Source organism: Daucus carota, chromosome 2 (genome assembly GCF_001625215.2).
Source record: "Daucus carota subsp. sativus chromosome 2, DH1 v3.0, whole genome shotgun sequence".
Classification (NCBI taxonomy): domain Eukaryota; kingdom Viridiplantae; phylum Streptophyta; class Magnoliopsida; order Apiales; family Apiaceae; genus Daucus; species Daucus carota.
Window position 1 is genome coordinate 57,634,642 of NC_030382.2, and position 16,136 is coordinate 57,650,777.

Genomic DNA, 16,136 nt, shown 5'->3' on the forward strand with positions numbered 1-16,136 from the left:
TTAAAAAAAGGTACTTAAATAATTATATTTGAAAACCAAGAAAAAGATCACATTATAGCAATTCATAAGGTTGATACACAATCATTTGGCACAGAATTAAGGGCACTGGAAGCCAGTGGGAACTTTCTTGCCGCAATAGTTGAGGATCAAGCTCAGATCAACAGGAACGTTTAGGTTAATACCCAAGACATTAGCTTTGATCGCGGTGCAAAGACAAACAGCAGCCTGAAGATCAACAAGCCCTTCGAGGAGACTACAGCATGGCTTCTTCGGTGCAGCTCCTACCACGAGACCCACCAAGCCACCTAGAACATTAGCACAAGCACCCAACTTTAGGGTGTCTCTGGGACAAGTTGCCTCAGGCACGGACGGCGGGCATTTTGGTTTGGGTGCAGGTGGTGGTGGGCATTTTGGCTTCGGTGGTGGTGGGCAATAAGTAGAACTCACCAAACTGAACAAGAGAAGGTTTAGAGCCAAAACAAAAGCTGTTGATGCTAAAGTCTTGGAAGCCATCTTGATCAGCACAAAAGGCAGAGGGAGTGTTTTGGTATGGTTTTACATTCAAATATACGAAGCTATTTATAGAGAGTTGGACTGAAATTATCATATATTTTTTTGAGAATTAGGCGATAATTTTTGCCCGGTGATGTGATCCAAGATCAAGCTGGCGGATCGATCAACTTGTAAGATTATTAGAGATGAGGATTTGGAGTTTTGTGATGAGGACTTATTAGTTGTCATTTCTTTCATAACTAAAGCATACGATGACATGTTCTTTCATTATCCGAACTACAACTATTGCTTCGTACAGTTTCATCATAATTAAACAGCACTTTCTCTTAGATGAACATGGTAGGGATGTGTCATGTGTCTAAGATTTCCAGGTTCCAAAGAATATACGCATTCCCCTTTTAACGAGAACAGTAGTCATATATACAAATTTATCGAAGACTCAGTACGTAAATTGTATAGGGGAGATGATTGGCACGCATTTTAATTTTTTATAAATATAATATTATCATTTATCTTAAACATTTTTTTCTCTTGAATAAAAATATAATATTTAAATTTTTATTTAGAAACAAAAAATTTTAAGAATAAGTTGTAGACTATATTTCATAGAAATATTTTGAGGTAGTAAAATCCAAATATCCCATTCATGATGTCGTCTGAAAATAGCAATTTTTTATTATTATTTATTACCTTCACTCTAGTTTCGAACTTTTTAATTTTTCGCATCGTTTTTATCAATATTATTAAAAGTATCTTATTTCTTATTCGAAAAGTCTCGCTGGTCAGTATGAAAAGTCAGTACATATAGATCGGAGATGGCATGGACATTAATAATTCGATATTTCGATGCATAAGAACGTATAAATGTCTCGTGCATGCATGGGAAGACTAATAACTCTTTATTCGTGTATATATTTAAACTGAATGGAAAAGAAGGCGAGGTGCCTATTATATGACACTACAAATATAGGTGCATGCACGTACTACAAAATAAGACAAGAAGAGAGAGACACGTCAATGACATTCGAATGCGTATGACAGTGAAAACTACTCGCATTTGAAGCCAGTGGGAACCTTCTTGTCACAGTAGTTGAGGAGCAAGCTCAAATCAACGGGAACGTTGAGGTTAAGACCCAGCACATTTGCTTTAATGGCTGTGCAGAGACAGACAGCAGCGTCGATATCTGCGAGACCATTGAGGAGGCTGCAGCATGGCTCCTTTGATGGGGTTCCGACAACGAGGCCAGTCAAGCCTCCGAGCACATTTGCGCAAGCACCCAATTTTAGAGCATCTCTGGGGCAAGTTGCTGATGAAGGAGGTGTTGACACCGTAGGTGGCGTTGCGACTACAGGAGGTGTTACCGGGGTAGGCGGTGTTGGTGGAGATTTTGGCTTGGGTGAAGGGGGAGTTTTTGGCTTAGGTGTCGTGGGAGTTTTGGGTGTTGGTGAAGAATGAGGTGGGGATTTAGGGTTGTGATGAACAGGTGGTAGTTTTGGTTTTGGTGAAGGTGGAGGAGGGCAATAAGTGGAAGTGACCAGGGAGAATAGGAGATTCAGGGATAAAAGAAGAATGGTACTTGATGCTATAACCTTAGAGGCCATCTTAACTAGAAGAAATTAGAACTTAAGGTTTAGCTGGTTTGTAATGAAAATTATGGGTAACAGTGGTTGCTATTTATAGCTGTGAAATTTCGGTTTGAAATCGATTCAGACAAGTATAATGTGAATAGATTGAGTTTAGAGCGAGAATTATCGTATATTTGGGCGTTCCAACTTGGAGGATGAGACAATAAGAATTGAACTTTGAGCAAGAAACTAAAATAGATGTGTGCCTTGGAACTTTACGGAAATGTCTTTGCACGATTGGGAATATGAGAGAAGAGATGGACTCGTTTTCGGCCCGTTTGTATTCGTAAGTATAATATTTTAGAGAATTTTATATATATCCACATTTTTAATTATTTTTTTTCAAAAAAATTGAAGTCGTACATGATATCGTAAAGTTTTTCATGTGTTAAGAGTTGTAATTAAATTTTAACAGCTGCAATTAGATTGTATATGATATTACAATTTATATCCAATTTTTTAAGGGAAAAAATTATAATATGAATACTTTAAAAATATGCTATCTTCAAATACAACAGAAATATATAATAGTACTCCCTCCGTTTCAATTTACATGTCTTCTTTCAAGAAATTTTTTTGTTTTAAATTACTTATCCGTTTTAAATTACTTATCCGCTTCAATTTTCAATGCAAAATCATATTTCCAAGGTCGATTCTACTCCACATATCCCTTATTTATATTTCCTAGATCAATCTTACTCCACGTATTTTGATTATTTAATGTAATTAATTTGTGAACAACCACATTTCTTAAACTATATGATTTTTTTAAAGTGAACATCTAATTTGAAACGGAGGAAGTAATATTTTAACTCGACGAAAAATCTCCCTAAAAGTGCGCTGTTTGTCAAACGTTTGTTTTTGCATTCAAACTTTAGTAAAGCGACAGGACCACGCAAACTGGCACAAACTGATTGGTACGAACTACGAAGACGAGTACAACCTCCGCTTAAACGAAGGCTTCAGTACTTGAAAGTTGCAACTTACAAGAGCCCCGTTCTACTGGGCATTGACTCTTGATAATAAGATTAACATAAATCGCTATGTCGACCAATTAGATATTTCATTAAAATTATACAGATTTTCAAATTTGTGGAAAAAAAAAATTAATTATCATGTAACATGATACAATAATATTAGTTAAGTCATACATCACTATACTACAGCTGCTGAACTCCAGCGGACTTTTTTCATATATCCAAAATGTTTTCTTCTGGTTGGCAAGTTAGACCTGGCTTCCCCAAGATCTTCATCCCAAGATTATATGTAGTTACGTATATCAGTTATAAACTATTTACAATATTACTAGCTCTTAATTATAAGCCACAATATTTCACTAGTAAAATTTATGAATCAGGAAGAATGAAGAAGATGAAGTTAGAAGCAATCTGATTTAGCAACAGCGCATATCAGGTTATAAAAATGAACTAAAACGAATTAAGACATATTAATTTAAATTAATCAACTTGTGAAGTACACATAGTTATATAAAACAACAATTACAAAACATAGATTAAGAAATGTAACATGTCACAGCTCAGTCAATGTATCTTCTTTTCTGCAATGCTGAGTTGAATAACTCCCAGTAAGTTGAGGAGAGCAATCATGCTGATCCTGTGATCCTATACTGCAGCTCGGGGACGCAGTCGCAGCAGAGAAGAAGCCCGCAACCACTACATTCTAGAAAGCAAGTAAAGTCGGAGCTAGTCTCACATATGGCACACATGTACATGGGAGGAAACCTAGTCATTGGAGACCCCTTAAAAATTAATACAAGAGTGTGTGGTTGATCCCTTATAGTAACTTCAATGCTTCCTCCAAACTTGATGTTTTCGTACCAATGTATGCACTCACTATGAAAAGAGTGATCACATTCCCCACAATGATACAACCACCGCTGATTGTTAACTTGGTCTTCACAGATTTCACAGTACAATACCCCCTCGTAGAAGAATAGAGGGTGCCTCAAGCTTAAGGGGTGGAGATCATATCTGTGTTTCATCATAGTAGGATAAAATAAAGGGAAAATTAATTCTAAAGTCCCTGAACTATAAACACTTTTTTTTCTAGGTCCCTGAACTATAAATGTCAATTCATAAGTAATTCAACTCTTGATTTTTTCTTATCTGGGTCCTTCTGTTAGATCTGATTTGACGCCGTTAGTTCTTCTCAAGTTCATAAGAATCAAAGGTAAATTTGAAGGTGATTCCGGTATCCAAATTTGAAGCTTGAGTAATCAAATTGCTCGTTTTTCAATCCCCTATCCATCTATACCATCAAAATTTAGTTTGGTAATGTTCGAATTTTGAGTTGAATATTAGTTTTCATTTTAATAGCTTTTTTCGAATTATAATGATGTAGATTGATAGATCGTGTGATTATGAGCATGTTCATATAATTTTCGTGATTTTTAGTGTTCAAATTAGCTTCGTCGGAAAATTCAAGCTCACCGGATTTGAGCTTTTCCGACCAAGTTCGCCGGAAAAACTAACGGCGTCAAATCAGATCTAACGGAAGGACCCAGGTAGGAAAAAATCAAGAGTTGAATTACTTATGAATTGACATTTATAGTTCAGGGACCTAGAAAAAAAAGTGCTTATAGTTCAGGGACTTTAGAATTAATTTTCCCTAAAATAAACAAAGTATATGTATCTGGAAGCTACTGCAAATCTCGCATTCATACACCACTCCGCCATAGATAGTATACTTGGTTAAACTACAAATAGGTGTGGTCCAACTGGGGATCGGACGTTGAACAAGGGAGTGGTGCTTGTGAGATTTATGTTTGATCCTGGCAGGCAAGAATGCACATCGGATATCAATGTTGATATCACAAGGCTCACAGTGATAGTAGAATCCATTGGTTCTGAACCAACAAACTTCACATTTGACGAGATTATAGAAACATTCTGTTTTCTTAAGTAAGAGGAAATGTTGCGGGTGAAATGAGGATGTGCCTGCAGGCAGCTCTAGTGGCATCTGGGTGGCGCAGAAGGAGTGAAGAAAGAAACCACATTGGATGCAAGCATAATAAGACGGATAGGTTGCAGTTATGGGTTGGATGCACCCATCGCATATCAACACTCTTTCATCATCACCGTTGTCGCTGTTAGCATTCTCACGAATACTAAAGTACTGGAGCTTTTCTAACGGATGGTTTTTGTGGCTCCAGTGTTCTTCAATTATATCCGGCTCATAAGGCAATGTTGATGGAGCGCAGATAGTGTTGTCACCTTCTCCTGCAACCACTTGGAACCTGCTTCCACACTGGGATAGAATCAGATCAAAGAGTGATTCCTTGTTAGGTAGAGGAAATTCTACCAAATCAGATTCATTATAAGGGTCTTGAATATTATCCCTGAAAACAACAAACAGAGATTAAATTAGTTAAGAGATGACAATGGCTAAGACATTAGCCCGGGAAAGATTAGAAAACAAATGATAACAAACGGCAATTGATTTAGAATACTCACGACGTTGATCCTGAATCTGAGCGTGTAACACATTTCATATGAACCAAAAATGTGCATTTGTGGCAATAATAGAGCCAGCTGTTTTTCTGAACCACTCCTTCACAGATGGCACAGAATCGCTTAAAATAGCGATGCATGTCAGGAATGGAATAGATAAGATGCAGAGAGTGGTGGTGATTAGGAGAAGTTTGAATAATTAATGGTGCCAATGCACATTCCTTGTGAATCCAAAATTCACAGGTGGTGCATACATACGAAGAGTCTTTAGCCTCTTCGTAACAAGCATCACAGGAAAACAAGACTTTCCTGTGCATCAATTGTAGAGTGTCCTCGTGCCCTTCATGACAAAGCACTCTCTCTTCAAAAGCACAATCTACACATAAAACAAACTCACAAAGCTCACAATAATAAACAAAATTCCCCTGACCTAAACAAACATCGCACAGCCATCTAGAGAGTGGTGGTCGGAGAGTAAGAGGGTGTTGGTTGTGATTTTCGTGATTGATCCGTTGGGGGAATTCTGCACAACTCTTGTGTAGGTATAAACCTTGACACTCGATATCGTGACTAGTACATGTATATGTAGGAGAGCCTATTACTGTTTTGTTACAGACATAGCATTTAGCATCCACCCCAAGAAGATCATCTTTTTTGAGTAGTAGTGGATGCTTGGGATGGCTAAAGCGCTGTAGTGAATTCATCTTTATCTCAGACGAAGGAAGTAGAGAATTAGAAATGGGAGATAAGATTTGAGATTTGAGAAGTGGATGGGACTTCATTTATTCAGCAGGGGAGGGGGTCATCCCCATTCCCCTGTTTGTTTGAAGATTACCATTACCGGATTATTATCTTATTTATTATTAATGAAAATTGTTATCATCTTATTTATTATATATATATAAATTATATAATTTTGTTTTTTGTTTTTTTGAAACTAATGATATAATTTTGTTAATTCATATCTCAAATATTGTTTTAGTTCATTTCTCGTGATTATATCTTGGATTAGAATTTCTTAAATTTAATTATATAAAGTGACTTAATCATCATGCACTTTTTAAATCATAATCTCTCTTGTGGCCTATTGACTATAAAAAGAATAAATTAAAGAGTGTTTGTTGTATGTATTTTTCTCCAAATTTTAGAAAAGTATCTAGCTAGATTAATACAATCACAAATGATTAATAATATTTTATTTTCATTTGTTATAAATGTGGCTCATATTGATTTTCTAAGATGGAAATTAGATCTTGTCAATATTATAGAAAAAGGATAATAGAAATTAACAAATATCATCATTATTTGATAAAAAAACAAATATCATCATTATACAATATAAAAATAAATAAAATTAGATATCTAAATTCAAAATAAATTTGACCATTTTTTGAAATTCGACCAAAAATTCAGCCACTGTTTATTAATTTACTACTTATTAATTTACGAATATTCTAGGTATAAAAATATTGCCTCAACTTTATTAGCTTTACTCTGATGTATTCTTCGTTAACTAGGTTAAGCATATGCTCTATATTTTAACGTGTTTCTTCCCTTTATTTCACTAATCTTATTATAGATTTATAGTAGCTTTGTTCCCTTATCTTTTTCTCTCTTTATTCGCTCTTTAGTACAGCAATTCAGTGATTGGTATTTGCTTTAGCTCTTAATTCTCAATTAGTACTTCTCATTTAAGACCCCGTTTTGACCAGCTTTAACAAAAATGATTCAATTCAATGATGAGGATAGAAGAGAATAATAATTATCTTATTATTAATCTCAGATCTCAGCTTACTTTCTTATAAAATATTTATATTATTTTCTATATCAAATATTTATTTCTCTCAAATTTTAATAATATTTAATTTTATAATATTTAAAAATAATATATGTAAAAAGTAATTATATTCGTCATTAATTCCTTTAAAAGAATGAGAAGATGTATAATAATTTATGTGTAGAAGGATATGTCTCCATTAACTAAAATATAACCATCAATCTATTTCCTTTATACAATATCAAATATGAAATAAAGTATAACTAGTAATAGGAATGATGTCAAACAATTTCTTCAATACCAAACAGAACAAGAACAGGGCTCTTGCAACAAATTGTGGCAATTTTCATTTGCTCAAATAATTAATTACAGTGATCAATTTTATTAGATCTCAAACTTAATAATGAACGTGTTCTATAAAACCTGGATATTGATAACAATAATTAATTGCTATAGCACGTTGGTGAGTAATGTTTTTATTTTTGTATCTGAAGTCCAGTACATGTTAGTTGAAGATAAGGTTAAAATATATTTTATTATTGAGAATTGTGTATTTCTGTAAAATTATATATTTATATTTTATCAGTAAAGAAGTGACTTGATTTTATAAATAAGAATTATGCAACTACTAAATATCGAAAAATATTAAAACAATATGAAATTTTTTCGGAGGACTAATAAGAGGTGTCGCCAAAGTTTTGGTCCCTTATTTTTTAGCACTTATTTTGAGAATTTTTTCCAAATTTACATACTAATTTATATAATTACTTATATTGAGAGTGTTTAACAAAACTTACTAAAAAAAATTAAAAAGTAGACATATTTACATTTTTTTATAAACAAGTAACTTGTTTTTGAAAAAATAAGATAAGAAATATAAAGCAAAAGAATTTTTGGACTAATTAGTAATTACTAAATATTTTAATAAATTTTACTGGTACGAATGTGCCAGGTTAAAACACCTTATCTATGTAAGACCTCAAAATTTGTCTTCAAATTTTTTTTCCTATATGACGCGAGAGACTGTGACGGATTTTAGTTGGGTGGTTTATGTGCATACAGAATCCCATTATTTATTAGTGTGAGGCACATTGTCACATGAATTTGAGAACAAATTTTGGATATATAGCATTTTCCTTCTTTAATCAGGCCTATTTTTTAAAAAATTTAACGTACTTGCATTAAGAAGAATCATAGGTAAGGTAAGATCAATAAGAAAATGCCCTTGCTAACATTTAGGGCTGATTTAAGTAACCTTGATGAGTGCAACTGAATAAAATAAGTTTTAACAAAACGAACTATGAGTAGAGATTAAAACAGGAACAGCAATGCTGAGCTGAATTTCGGCAAATAATTCCATGATACTTTACTGCAGCTTGCTGATACACTTACGGCAGACGAGGAGTCCACAGCCCTCACATTCGAGAAAAAAACTAGACTCGTAGCTAGTCCGACAAATGCCACAGATGTACATGGGAGACTCGTTTCTTTCCGACATCTTTACAACATATACAAGTGTATGTGGTTGGTTGTTAAGAGTGAGTTTCATTGTCCTTCCAAGTTTGACATTGTCGGCCAAGCGGAGGCATTTATAATGAAAAGACTGATCACAATTACCACAATGATAGAGCAACCCCTGATTGTGAACTTGTTCTTCACAGACATCACAACGGATTACCCCTTCGTAGAAGAATGGAGGGTATCTCAAGGTTATTGGATGATCATCATATCTGTGTTTTATCGTACTTGCATAAAATAGACAAAGTATATGAATTTGGAAGTTGGTGCAAGTTTCGCATGCATATCCCACTCCGCCATCGATACGAATTCTACTTGAACTGCATGAAGCATGGTCGCGGTGATTCTGAACAAGGGAGTGGCACGGACGCTGAACAAGGGAGTGGTGCTTGTGAGATTTATGCTTGATCCTGGCAGGCAAGAATGCACAACGGATATCAATTTTGATATCACAAGGTTCACAGTGATAATAGAATCCATTCGTTTTGTACCAACAAACGCCACATTTAACATGATTATAGAATTTATCTGTTTTTCGAAGTTGAAGAGAATGTTGGGGGTGGAATGAGGATCCTCCTACAGGCAACTCCAGCGGTATCTTGGTGGCGCAGAAAGAGTGGAGAAAGAAATCACACTGGATACAAGCGTAATAAGTTGGATGGGATTCGGTTATTGGTTGTATGCACCCATCGCATATCAACACTTCATCATAATTTTTGTTGCTATTTTCATTCTCACTAGTACTGAACTGCAGTTTTTCTAAGGGATGATCTTTGTGGCTCCAGTGTTCCTCAATTATCTGTGGATCATTTGTTGATTTTGATATCTCGATAGCGTTGTCAACTTGGAACTTTCCACACTGGGTAAGAATAAGATCAAGTACCGATTCCTCACTAGGTAAAGGAAATTCTACCAAATCACATTCATGACCGTCGCCTTGCTCTTCAAAATCAGATCTGTAAACATGCAACAATTTGAAATTATTTAGGGAATAAATTATTTGAGTTATGAGTTATGACTTATGACATTAGTTCAGCCCTGAGGACCAGCGTTACAAAAATCGGAAATCATACGTAATCGGTTGAGATACTGACTTAGGATTAATCGGAAATCAATGATTAATCTGAATGATAAATCAGAGTGATAATCGGGGACTAATCAGTTAAATTGGGAATTTTTAGAACACTGTTCACAAGTGAGAAGACATGATAACTTACTTCACAGAAAAAAAGTGATGACAACCGAAAATATTAAGTCAGAGCACTTACGACGTAGATACCGAGTCCGTGGAAGCAGAACATGTCATATGCACAAAAAATGTGCATTTGTGGCAATAATAGAGCCAGCTGTTCTTCCGAACAAGTTCCCCGCATATGTAGCAGAAATGCTGGAAATAACGATGCATGTCAGGAATGGAGTAGATAAGATTCAGAGAGTGGTGATGATAAGAAGGATCTGGAATCATCGAGGCCGCAAAAGCACATCGCTTGTGGATCCAGAATTCACAGGTGGTGCAGACATAGGAAGAGTCTTTCGCATCCCCAAAACAAGCGTCACAATTAAACGAAGCTTCCTTGTGCATCAATTGCAGTGTGTGCGCAGGGTGGCCTTCATGATTAAGCACTCTCTGTTCAAAAGGACAGAAAACACACACGCCATATTCACAATGCTTACAGCCATAAGCGTAATTCATATAACGAGAACAAAGCTCACAATAGTTACGTCCAGGGGCTGGCAGGAGAGCAAGAGGGTGTTTGTTGTGCTTATTAAAATTAATTTGTTGTGGTAAATTAGCACAACTTGCGCACAAATCAAAATCACAAGTAGCACATGTATAGGTACAATTTCGATATTGCCAACAAACATCACAAATGTTACTATCAAGGTGTAATAAGAGAAACAGGGGGTGTTTGTTGTGTGTGTGGTGGTGATGAATTTCTGTGGGTAATTTTGCACAACTCTCGTGTAGATAGAAACTTCGACAGTCGATATCATTACTATTACAAGTATATAAAAGAGAGCCTATGACTGATTTTTCACAGACATAGCATTTAGCATCCACCTGAAGAAGATCATCCTCCTTCACTACTAGTGGATGCTGGGGGTGGCTGAAGTGGTTTGCAAGTGTTGAACTCATTGTATTAGGCACTAGAGAGAAATAGAAAATGAGAGTGTACTGATTCAGGTGTGAAAAGTAGTGAATGAGAGTTCATTTACACCTGGCTGGTATTTCCCTCCTTATATAGCTGGCTGGCGAATAATATAATTTTTTCTAAAATATTTTATAGCAAACAAATTAGAGGTCTGCAATAAGAACTCTAAGGTCTGCAATAAGATAAGATCTTTATACAGTATTCTTCCCATGTATGCAGCCTGTTTGGCTGAGTTTATATCTAAATATCTGTTTAAATAATTTTGACTTATTAATAATTTGTGAGTTATTGAAAATATATTAATGAAAATAAAAGTATATATGTAATTTATTTTTTATGAGTAATTTTATCAAAAAAAAAGTTTTAAAAAATTAGTTCACTAAAAAATATCTCAAACTAGCTTCCGATTTTAAGTCCGTTTTTGATTTATTCCAAACTTTAAACCGACTTCTGACTTATTACATAGATAGACATTTTTCAAATTAAAATCGAAAATGACTCGAAATCCAGATTTTAAGCTCACACAAACACGCTAGCTTTAGCTATACTCCTTTTCCTTTTTGCTTTATTTGCTTTAACTAAACTACCTAAAAATTTATTATATATAAGTGGACCGTATGGTAAAATTTTAATATGTGAACTTTAATTAAAAGGGAATTTAAAAATAATTAGTTTAATTGTTTTTATTTAATATATGATGTGGGTCAGATTTCTTAACTTGAGTATTAAGTTTTCTGCTTAATTCTCTCGTGACTTCCTCGACACCCCGTTTTAAGTTAAAGAAAGATTAATCAATCAGATAAAGAAAAGAACCAAACTTTACTAAATTACAGAATACTAAATTTTCTGCCATTCTATATTAGAAATGTCTTTTTCCCGAGTAGTTCTTAATGAAAGTTAAGTGCTTTAACACTTTGTTTTGTGTTCAAGTCTCGTACTAGTATTATTTTCTGATAAAAAATATCAATAGGAGTATAAAAGACTTAAAAAACTTCAAGAAATGGGTCCCTACCTATGAGCACATAGGTACATGATTAAATGATTTATGAACTTGCGAAAATTCTTTATAAAGAGTGTACAAACTTTTAGTTGTATAAATTATAGTAACGAACTCCACATTGGCTGAAATAATAGATCTCATTTCTTTTCAAAGCGAACTTCATATCACAGAGAATAAAGATATCACAAGCAATCATGTGCAGCATTTTAATTTTTACCTTTGTTTTTGTTTCCATTCAGAGGGTTTCCCCAGAGACCTTCATCTCAGAAATTGCACAGGCTGAAGCCTCTAGGATTTTTTCCTTGAAACCGTGTGGGATTTCTACTGCTGATTGTTAAATCAGTGTTCTTTGCATCTATCAACTTGCTTGAATTTAATTCACTTGCCTTGCCAATGACACATGTTCAGTAAATAGTCATTATAAGTCTAAATATTTCAAAAAAAAAGGAAGAAATTTTGATCTTGCAACTTAACTTCCATAGTCACTAAAAACCAGATCTGCTACGATTACATGCTATGTCACAATATACAGCTAAATCCAAATTTGATCCCAACCAGCTTATACTTTTGGCAGAGATAAGTGATATTCGAATTTCTACAGCTGGTAATTATAAATTTCTAGAGCTGGTAATTATAAAATATGTGTCCGCTCTAATTGCTAGTTATAAAGCATATTCTTCAGCAAGAAAGATCTGGTTAAAAATTTGTGCCAATTGTAAATTTCTCCAACTGTGGCACAAAAATCTGATAGGAACATAAAAAATAAAAAAGCGTAAAATATAAGTTCGAGTTCAGGAAATATTTATGTTAATGAAATTATATACAATTGAAAGCAATGAAACTGCAGGACAGTCAAGGGGTAATATTAGTTATGGAACCAAATGTGTTCTCTCCACTATATGTGACATAGAGGAAACCATCTTCATCCTTCTTCTCGTCATATATAGCCGACAGAATAGCCCCTGCAAACACAAAAATATAGCAAGACTGTATTAGAAACAAGATGCATACAATCTTAACGGTAAAAATGCATATGACGGTCATTTTAAGAAATGAGGGGAATCCAGCAATTGCCTGTTGGTGGCAGCACATTATCCACAAAAATGAAGATTGCTTTTTCCGCACTTAGTTTGATCCTTTTGCGAATAACATAAACAAATTGTCCCACGGTCAAGTCCGATGGGACAAGATACCTATAATTTATTACCAAAATAAAAGATTGAGCATCAGCAAAAATATGGACTAAAGTTATCAATGACTAGCAGAGAAAATGTTAAAGCATATTTGTACAAATGAACAATCAGTTATGACAGAAACATAATTTACAGCTGTAATCCCTGTTAATCTTATTGACTTATTGTATGAAATTGATAGTCAACCAGATAATATGCAAAGCCCTTAAAAGGACTGCCGGTAAAATGAATAACAATTGGTACTCATTTGACATATGGCAAGCCACAAAGAAGGGGGCAGCCTCAGCCAATCATCATTTAACCGCACACTCCCTAATTTTGTACAATGTCAAAAGTAAATAGATCACTTCTTTTTAAATGGTGTAGTGCTGTCATGCCAACTCTTGATTGAGTTTAATAGCATCAGTCTTACGATATACTAGAAAAAATTGACTAATATTTTTTTTTTAGTGCCAAAACCTGAGTTCTGTATGTCTGCGATTACTACCACGAATAGTATGTTTCTCTTGATAGTAACCTGAGTTAAGTCTTCACTAAACCTGAACTACTTCCCCTTTAATAATAAATAATATACCTCCAATCAGGGAAAGACTCTTTTAACTATTCCAACTCCCCTTCTACAAAAACAATGGTTGACTCTTCATCTTAACCATAATTATAATATGAGGACCTATTATGGAAGTAAAAACATATGATACACATATCTTGCAAAATTAAATTGTTTAAAAAATAAAATGAATTATACAAGTACACTAAAAGCTTAGGAAAAAATCAAAGAGAGCAAGATTGGTAAAACATGTCAACAAGAAATTATAATAAAGACTGAATTGCTGATATGTTATGTCTCGAACCTATAACAAAAGTGGTACCTGTCATAGAAAAATTAACTACCAGGAAGTCTGAGCTAGTCAATGGGTTAAGAAAAACTTACTTCTTCTTATCAATGTTGGGAATATCACTTTTCTCCCCCTTCTCCACAATGACCTTCAATACACAAGATCAGGATATAATGGAAGTTAGATTCAGTTCTATATCCAGCAGTTGTAGACAGAACAAAAGTTTCAAGGAATTAATAATCCTGTGATGGAATTATACAATACAAGCCACAGGAATCTCTGTCTAGATTAGAAGGTTCGCAGAAGTAACAAAAAATATGTTAAAAAAAGGTCTCCTCTTTTTTTATCCGAAAATGACAAATTAAGTACAGCTAATTTTATTGTATTCCAAATGAACATCAACAAAGCACGAGGTTTAAATTAGAAACTATAGTTTTGCAGTCCTAAACATGTAACTGGACTTAACTAAGTGCCTTCAATTATTAAATAGATAAGAGTAACATTTCCTTTGAATGTGCTACTGAAAACACTACAGGTCTCGAGCCACTTTAAACTCAAATGTTTTCCGTATTTATGACCACCCCCACAAAAAGGATGAGCCTCTAGAATGAATGGTCCCACATTCTACCTTCCTCTTTATACAAAACCAAACCAGACCTAGTGTGTCCCACTCATAAAGAAGAAGATGAGATGTACACAAGCCTTACCACTTCCAAAGAGTAGTGACGCTATTTTCAAAGAGAAATACTACCTTCTTCTCTGCTATATGTTATTCAATGTTTACAGTGCTCATTCTTGTGGATAACTAGTCCAATAACAATTTACTCATAGTTTTCATTCTTGTGGATAACTAATTCTAATAAGAGCTATGGTTTATAAAAGAGGGATAGGACAACAAAACGAAATACAGACAATGCCAGTTACGACAAAATACATACTATGTAAGTCAAGACAAGGAAAACGATATCACTGGAACAAATTGCAATAAGAGGCCAAAAAAAACAATTCATTATCATCACTTCCGACCGTGTTAAGTTAGGTGGTACAAGTATTATCATTCCTTTTTCCCTTCATGTTTCTGACATAAAAAACTAAAAAACACATGAAACTAAACCACTTAGTCAAACAGTCCTTTCATAATCTATACCAATCACATTCATACACTTTGCTAACCAATTCACGCAACTACACAATGTCAAGGGTTCAAGAATTCGACTCTCACCGGAATCCTATCTGGGTATTTCTCCCTGATCCTTGCAGCCTCTGCGCTCCGCTTCTCTGAAACGCGATAAAATGTTTATAACATCATACCATCACATATAATAACAATCCAATTACCCATCATAAAACAAACAAAATTGATTGAAATCAAGATCATACCAAGACTATGTTCTTGCTTAAACGAACTCTTAGCCATTGAATCACTAATTATGATCCCAAATCACTGATCTTTGACTCCTACAAATCAATCACCAAAAACTATCAACAAACACAAAAAAAACACTTTCAAACAAGATTTTCAAAGTTACGACTAAAAAAACGATCGTTTTTCAATCAATCAAAAACCCATATCAAATTCACAATTCTGCAGAAGACCCACCAAGAATCTTGAATTAAAGAAAACTTGATCAAAAAGATTGCTTTAATCGAGAGATAGAAAAGAAAGAACTAACCTTTTGAGATGAAGTAGATAGATGGCTTTTGATTATGCTTACAATCTTCAACTTTATATATGAGCAGTGCATAACAAGTCTAAAGAGTCTTGCATAACCTAATCATTATCTTTCTTTTATTTTATTTTAATATTATATTCACCTAAAATAATAAATTATTGACCGTTTGAGTGTTTTTCTACGCCGCTTGGATGCCGTATACAAAAATTACAAGGAACATGGTTTCCTTTCGTTTTCCTACTCACGTATTTTATTCGATACTTAGTTGAGAGCTGCCTATAAAAATTATATTAATAATTTAATATTAATATTTGTAGAATGTAATAATTTAATGGCTGTCTACAAAAAATATATTAATGATTTAAAATTAATATTTT

General features: G+C 34.1%; 5 protein-coding genes across 7 annotated transcripts; all 5 read right to left on the reverse strand.

Moving 5' to 3' along the window:
- LOC108206889 (14 kDa proline-rich protein DC2.15) lies at nucleotides 1-590 on the reverse strand. Its single transcript, XM_017377317.2, has one exon. The coding sequence runs from the start codon at nucleotides 511-513 to the stop codon at nucleotides 97-99; it is 417 nt and encodes a 138-aa protein (XP_017232806.1). The 5' UTR covers nucleotides 514-590; the 3' UTR covers nucleotides 1-96.
- An 807-nt stretch (nucleotides 591-1,397) lies between these two features.
- On the reverse strand, nucleotides 1,398-2,170 carry LOC108208003 (lipid transfer protein EARLI 1-like). Its single transcript, XM_017378467.2, has one exon. It carries the CDS (start codon nucleotides 2,113-2,115, stop codon nucleotides 1,561-1,563), a length of 555 nt encoding a protein of 184 aa, XP_017233956.1. The 5' UTR covers nucleotides 2,116-2,170; the 3' UTR covers nucleotides 1,398-1,560.
- A 1,985-nt stretch (nucleotides 2,171-4,155) lies between these two features.
- Nucleotides 4,156-6,412, reverse strand: LOC108207877 (uncharacterized). Its single transcript, XM_017378306.2, has 2 exons — nucleotides 5,613-6,412; nucleotides 4,156-5,497 (listed from the first exon to the last, which is right to left on the reverse strand). The coding sequence occupies exons 1-2, from the start codon at nucleotides 6,389-6,391 to the stop codon at nucleotides 4,768-4,770; spliced, it is 1,509 nt and encodes a 502-aa protein (XP_017233795.2). The 5' UTR covers nucleotides 6,392-6,412; the 3' UTR covers nucleotides 4,156-4,767.
- A 2,170-nt stretch (nucleotides 6,413-8,582) lies between these two features.
- Nucleotides 8,583-12,662, reverse strand: LOC108205891 (uncharacterized). Of its 2 annotated transcripts, XM_017376012.2 has the most exons (3): nucleotides 12,275-12,662; nucleotides 10,173-10,531; nucleotides 8,583-9,860 (listed from the first exon to the last, which is right to left on the reverse strand). In XM_017376012.2, exons 1-3 carry the CDS (start codon nucleotides 12,290-12,292, stop codon nucleotides 8,753-8,755), a joined length of 1,485 nt encoding a protein of 494 aa, XP_017231501.1. In that variant the 5' UTR covers nucleotides 12,293-12,662; the 3' UTR covers nucleotides 8,583-8,752. The 2 variants fall into 2 exon arrangements, with proteins under 2 accessions (XP_017231501.1, XP_017231500.1); XM_017376011.2 differs by lacking the exon at nucleotides 12,275-12,662 and having other exon boundaries at nucleotides 8,584-9,860; nucleotides 10,173-11,230.
- Nucleotides 12,663-12,802: 140 nt separating this feature from the next.
- On the reverse strand, nucleotides 12,803-15,907 carry LOC108205893 (autophagy-related protein 8f). Of its 2 annotated transcripts, none has more exons than XM_017376013.2 (6): nucleotides 15,760-15,907; nucleotides 15,467-15,544; nucleotides 15,309-15,364; nucleotides 14,182-14,234; nucleotides 13,132-13,250; nucleotides 12,803-13,019 (listed from the first exon to the last, which is right to left on the reverse strand). In XM_017376013.2, exons 2-6 carry the CDS (start codon nucleotides 15,501-15,503, stop codon nucleotides 12,910-12,912), a joined length of 375 nt encoding a protein of 124 aa, XP_017231502.1. In that variant the 5' UTR covers nucleotides 15,504-15,544; nucleotides 15,760-15,907; the 3' UTR covers nucleotides 12,803-12,909. The 2 variants fall into 2 exon arrangements, with proteins under 2 accessions (XP_017231502.1, XP_063944500.1); XM_064088430.1 differs by lacking the exon at nucleotides 15,760-15,907 and adding an exon at nucleotides 15,687-15,710.
- Between the last annotated feature and the right edge of the window lie 229 nt (nucleotides 15,908-16,136).